Raw genomic sequence first — 6,347 nt, 5'->3', positions numbered from 1 at the left:
CTCCAAGTACACAATTTCAAAACAAATTTTGAACTACAGCTTTCTTATTGATTTCCTATTAGTTTTCTGACAAATTAGCCTGTAATTTTTTATTTTTTTCTATTCATCGCTGACCCTTTTGGCTTTACGAGGCTGTGTGAGACGAATTATGTATTTACACACACACGTCTGGCAGGGTCATAAATCTCCCATATCAAAACCCTGCAGATTTGCCTCAAATTCGATAGTCTCGGGTCTGGTCGCTATGGGCTGGGGCTGATGGCTCTGCATGACATGTGGCCACGCCTGCAGCTGGACAGAGGGCCTCCCGGCGTGCCCAGCAGGCTGTTGTGCCCCTGGAGTCATTTTTCAGCCCGTGGCCCCTCGCCCTTGAAGGGAGTCTGGTCAAGAAGGACTCATGAAAACCCTGGCCTCGCCTTCCCGTGACAGCTGGATCCAGGGAGCATGGGGCTGTGAAATGACCGGCCGGAGGAGGAAGTACGTCCACCGAAGGTGTTGGATGCATTTAATCTCAGCCGATGTCACGTGTGCGGAGCTGAGGGCTGTGGCACTCAGATATATTGACCTGGGGCAAGACTTCAATTTCAAGATTACTCCCTCCAAGGTCTCACCTTGGCTCCAATCCCTGTAACCTCTTGGGCCAATAAATCTTGATACCAGCCTCCAGAGAAGTCATTATCTTTCATAGGAAATGATTATTTCTCCGTTAAACCCCTCGTGGAATTTTCCTGGGATCTGTCTCCTTCAGCTTCCCCGCTCAGCTGTTCCCTCCTGCCTAAAATGCCCAAAACTCACCTCCAGCGCTTTAAACCCCAAATCATCAGACGAGCTTTACGAGTCCTTTTGATGCTTTGCCCTGCGCAGCCATAACAGCCTCTCTACGACATACAGATGATGGCCACGGGAGCGGTTGGGGGCGATGGCCGCACACCTGCAGCAACACGCCGCATCCTTTGGGATGGTGCCTTCCCGTGCCCGGGGCGTCTGGCTCCCACCGGGCAGGAGACGAGCACACTGGCCTTCCAGAGGGAGCTGGGGCCCCGGGGTCAGGTCGGCTTGCAGCTGGGGGACAAGGCTGTCGGTCGAGTGCTCGACAAGCGGTCAGGGAGTCCCATCCCACGCTCGCTGGCTTCCCTTCAGCCCCAAGGTCCCAGCGGGGCTGCAAGTCCCACATTTGTCCCCCGTCCCTTGTCTTAACCGCCCACCCTATGCCAGCCATCAAATGCCAAGCTGCTCCTCTGCATTTGTCCCCCAGCCAGTGTCCCCTTTGCCCCAAGCAAAGTCTCCTCTCTGACACCCTGTGAGCACAGCTGGGAGCAAGGGTGGTGTTTGCAAAACTTGACCGCAGGCTGAGGGGGAAGGGCAGGATCTCACACACACACAGACGCCCTGCACCCCTGGCCCTCCCTCGGGAGCTCCCTGCGCCCCACCCCTGCCTGCTGCTCACCTGTAGGGGCCTTTGCAGCGGCCGTGTCCATCCACGTGGTAACGTGGGCATTTAATTATGCTGGGAGCCCACATCCTAAGTCCAGCTCTACCTCTTCCTGGGGGTGTGGCAGGGACACCCGCCCCGATGCCTCCATGACTATGTCACTGCCCTCTCTACCGTGTCATTGCGAGGACACAGAGGACAGCCTGTCCCCGCCAGGCTCCATCCCCGGCACGTGGCAAGCACTCAGGAATAATCCTCCCTGTAAGTCTTCCGGAGAACGGCTGGTGTCCTTGACCAGCTGAGCCCCACGCCGAACGCCGGCTGAAGGGGTGTGGAAGGCGGCACCCGCTCCGGGGCCGGGGCTGCAGGTGGAGTTTGTCTGCCCACTTCTTCCCTCTCCCTCGTGCAGAACTTCCCCCATCTTGGGGGGGCGCTCAGAGAAGGGACAGCTGGCCCTGCCCTCCAGGGCTCATGTCCATTCAGCCGGACACTAGCTGGCATGACCAGGATGATGACCAGGGAGGAGACTCAGGGCTGGGAAGGGGGTTCTGCCTTTGTCACCGGCGTCAGAACGGGCTGGCCCTCCAGGTGTTGGGGGCACCCGGGTTTGAGAGTCCCTCTGCCACACACGTTCCAGGCATCCTGAACCACGGCACTCGGCTCTCCGAGCCTCAGTTTTACCCTCTGTAAAATAGGAAGACCAGTATCTCATTTCATCAGCTCTAAGATGCAACACTTCCCGACATTTCAATCCCTTTGAACTCAGGGTGCGTCTCACAAATCAGAATTGTCTGTGATACGTGCCGCCCCACTAGCGGCACATACAATTGCTGGGGTGGCTCTCCAGCAGGGAGGAGGAGCTGACTTGAGGAGCGGCGCCGGGCTTCAGCAGGGCAGCAGGGCCTGGCTAATCCTCGTAAGTTTTCACCCTCCTCAGACACAACCCCACCCCCGCGTTTCACTGTTTCCGCATTTGGCTGCATTGTACAATCAAAGCATATGCTTTTCCTAAGAACTTGTCATTAAATCAATCGTGTGTTCTAGGGCCAGAGGCCCTTTGGATTTGAGAAACTGTGGTGTTGTTTTTCGGGTGCAGCCTCCCAGCGCTGTGCTGAAGCAGCACATGGGCCCACTGGCTGCCCCAGAGAGCAGGGGTCCCAGAGACCTCCCCTCCACCCCCCTCAGGGTCTGGAGGGGGACACAAGGCCTAAAGAAAGAGCTGTGAGTGACAGTGGGTCTTGAACCTGGGGAGGGAAGGGGCACGGTCCTTCCAAGTGGCCTTGAGTGTCTCCTAAGGCCTGAATTTTGTTCCCCCCAGAATTCCTATGTTGAAGCCCTAAGCCCCAATGGGATGGTGTTAAGAGGCAACTTTGGGAGGTGATCAGGGTTTGGTGAGGTCATGAGGGTGGGGCCCCCACGATGAGGTTAGTGACCTTACGAGAAGAGACCAGAAAGCCCCCTCTCCTCCGTCCACACACAGCACAGAGGAAGGGCCAGGTGAGCACAGGCGAGAAGCGGCCGGCCGTCTGCCAGCCAGGAAGTGAGTCCTCACCAGAAACTGACAATGCCTGCACCCTGATCTCGGACATCCAGCCCGTGAGAAGTAAATAAGTGTCTTTTGTTTAAGCTGCCTGGTCTGCAGTGTTCTTTTACGGCAGCCAGAGCAGACCAAGACAGTGTTCAAAAGCTAATACCCTTGGGCTTCCCTGGTGGTGCAGTGGTTAAGAATCCACCTGCCAAAAAAAAAGGATCCACCTGCCAATGCAGGGGACACAGGTTCGAGCCCTGGTCCAGGAAGATCCCACATGCCGTGGAGCAACTAAGCCTGTGAGCCACAAGTACTGAGCCAGTGTGCCACAGCTACTGAGCCTGCTCTCTAGAGCCCACAAGCCACAACTACTGAGTCCATGCGCCACAAGGCTGCGTGCTCCACAGCAAGAGAAGGCACGACAATGAGGAGCCCCCGCACCGCAGCGGAGTAGCCCCCGCTCAGCACAACTAGAGAAAGCCTGTGCACAGCAATGAAGACCCAACGCAGCCAAAAATAAAAACAAATAAATAAATTAAAAAAAAAAAAAAAGCTAAGCCCCTCCTAGAAGAGTGAAGCAGGTGTGCAGGTGAGGCCTAGACTCCTTCCCGCCAGCCCGGCCTTGACCATCTTTGCCAACTGCATGATCAGATCCTGGTCTGTTTGCTCAACAATCACCTTAGGACTTCGTGGCCATCCCTCCCAGCCTGAGGCGGGGGGGGGGGGGTGATGAGCCAACCCCCCAGACCAAACCCACTCGCTGCTCCATCTTGATCGCCACATGTTCTTCTACCCCCACCCCCCGCCACTGCTCCTCTGGTCCCCTCCTCTCCTCAGCCCTGCAGCCACAGGCCCAGGGCTCAGCATGTGGCCAGCCCTCTCGCTTCCTCCTGTGGGGACCTCAACCAGCCCCGACTTACCATCTGAGCCCCAGCCTCACGCAGCCAACCAGTAGCCCGACACCAACTGCAGGTGTTGAAAAGGTCTCTGGAATTCAACAGGGCCAGGGCAACTTTGATCTCCACTCTCATCTCTGCACTGCTCTCCCATCCCCTCCCCTACAGTCTTTCATCTCAGCCAAGGGCAGCTTCGTTCTTCCAGCTGCTCCGACCGAAGCCCGGCAGGCAAATGTGACCTCTTTGTCGCATACCCTGGATTTAATCCACCATGTGTCCTACCTTCTTACATACCCGAAGTCTAATCCTTCTCACCAGCACCACCGCCCACCCCTTGCCTGAGCCCTACTGTGTCTTGGAGGGCGGCGATGGCCCCTCAAGGTTCTCCGGCGTCTTCTCTTCCCCTGGTTTGCTGTCCTTCCAACACGCTCGCCCCTTCTGCCTCAGGGCCTTTGCACATGCAGTTCCTCTGCCTGGGCTGCTTGCCTCTCCTCACCTCCTTCACCCACGGCTTCCTTCTCAGAGAGGCCTTCCTGACCCCCTGTGTGCAGCCCCCTCCTCCCGCCCTGCTTTACTGCTTTTTATGGCGCTTAACTTCACCTTACTTGTTTATTTGTTTTGGGTCTCTCTCCTGGAACGCAGACCCAGTGGCACTCGGGCTTGGCTTTGTCTCCAGGGCTTGGTGTTGAGCAGAAGCCCAGCAAATGTTAGTGAAGGAAGGCAGGAAGAATGAATGGGGAGGGGGCACAAGTGCCTCGTCCAGGGGCCCTTTGGTTTGGATCATCTTAACCAGGGTTTTCTAACCCTTGTCTGAAACAAAAACAACAAAGCTCTTTTCAGACAAAATCTTACACAGAACCTCACAATGTAAAGGGCAGAGAGAGGATTGCATTGCTATAAATGTAGTTTGTGTTCAGATCATATCATTTACATATTTAACAATCACACATAAGAATGAGGTGGCCTGGAACGTGAGAATTTGACCTTCCGGGCCAACGGATGCTGACTCACGTCCGCTCTGTGGTCCACTTCCTTTCTTTTCTGTTTTGGTCACACAGTTCAGAGAAAATCTTGATATGCATAAAACAAAAAACAGGTCCGCTGTTACATTGCGCAAACAAGCCGTAGGAATCTTTATTTCTTAGGTGCGCAGAGAAGTCATCCCCGAACGTTCTAAAATTTACCTCTGTAACACATTTGAGTTTGTGCGGGTGTTTTGTTACATTTTATGAGTTAAAATATCATATTAAAAAGTCAAGGTCAGCGTTGCAGACCCTCTGAAGCCGCAGGCAGGGTTGCCAGAGAAAACACAGGACGCGCAATAAAACGTGAATTTCATTTAAACAGCGGATCGTTTTGAAGTCTATATATGTCCCATTAAATTTGCATTTCAGGTATGATACATACTTAGACTTAAAAACAACTCTCGAAAAAAAACCCAAAAACAAAAAACAGCTCTCCATTTATTTGAAATTCACATTTAACTGAGCGTCCGGTACCTTCACTTGCTAAATCTGGCGACCCCATCCCAGCTTGGGGTGGGGAGGGGGGGTGTGTCTGCGGAGGCGGCGACAGTGGGGGCGGGGCAAGGAGGGGGCGGAGCCGGGCGCTAGGGGGCGGGGTCCGAAGGCGTGGCCAGGAGGTTGGGGAGGGGCCATGAGCTCAGGGGCGGGGCAGGAGGCGTGACCAGGGGGCTGGAAGAGGGGCGAGTCGGTGCCTGGCGCTCAGGGTCCGGGACTGAGGGGCGCCTGGGAGCCGGGGCCGGGAGCGGGCGGAGCTGGGGGCGGGGCCTGGTCTCCGGCGGTGGGGGCGGGGCCGGGCGCTGGAGGAGGGGCCGGGCGCGCGCGGCGCACGTGACGGCGGTTGCCAGGGTGAAAGGTCAGGCGCGGCGCGGCACTCCCAACATGGCGGCGGCCGGGACGTCGGTGTCGGCGGCGCGCAGCCCGGGAGCCCCGGCGGGGTCGGAGGCCCGAGTCCGGCGCCCGCCCCCGGCGCGGCCCTCGCGGCTGCCCCCGCTGCTCGTGCTGCTGGCGGCGGCGGCGGGGCCAGGCGCGGGTGGCGCGGCGCGGCTGTACCGCGCGGGCGAGGACGCCGTGTGGGTGCTGGACAGCGGCAGCGTGCGCGGGGCCACGGCCAACAGCTCCGCCGCGTGGCTCGTGCAGTTCTACTCCTCGTGGTGCGGCCACTGCATCGGCTACGCGCCCACCTGGCGGGCCCTGGCCGGGGACGTGCGAGGTGAGGCGCGCCCCCGCGCGGGACTCGACCCCGGCCGCTCGGCCTGGCACCTGCCCTCCGGCTCGCGGCAGCCTCTCAGGCCCCTTTCCCGTTGTCCTACGGGGGCACCTCGCATAGGCCGCCGCTGGCCCGCACCTCGGGGCATATCTCCCATCTGACCGGTGAGATCTTGGGAAGTCGGTCGTCTTAAGTCAGAATGACAAGAACCCGTCTCCTCCAGCCCTCACTCCACAGCTAGGGACAGGGAGGCCTTCCC

General features: G+C 57.8%; 1 protein-coding gene across 1 annotated transcript in view; it reads left to right on the top strand.

Annotated features, from left to right (window-relative positions):
• Window positions 1–5,734: 5,734 nt before the first annotated feature.
• Window positions 5,735–6,347, top strand: part of QSOX2 (quiescin sulfhydryl oxidase 2) — a 29,194-nt gene continuing 28,581 nt past the window's right edge. The window contains exon 1 of the mRNA XM_004284984.4: window positions 5,735–6,091. Within this exon, the coding sequence (XP_004285032.1) occupies window positions 5,761–6,091 (331 nt within the window). The 5' untranslated portion in view covers window positions 5,735–5,760. The remainder of the gene's footprint in view (window positions 6,092–6,347) is intronic.

The sequence above is a fragment of the Orcinus orca genome, chromosome 6 (genome assembly GCF_937001465.1).
Source record: "Orcinus orca chromosome 6, mOrcOrc1.1, whole genome shotgun sequence".
Taxonomy (NCBI): Eukaryota; Metazoa; Chordata; class Mammalia; order Artiodactyla; family Delphinidae; genus Orcinus; species Orcinus orca.
Note: the sequence above shows the minus strand (reverse complement) of the source record. Positions and strands in the feature narration are given on the sequence as shown.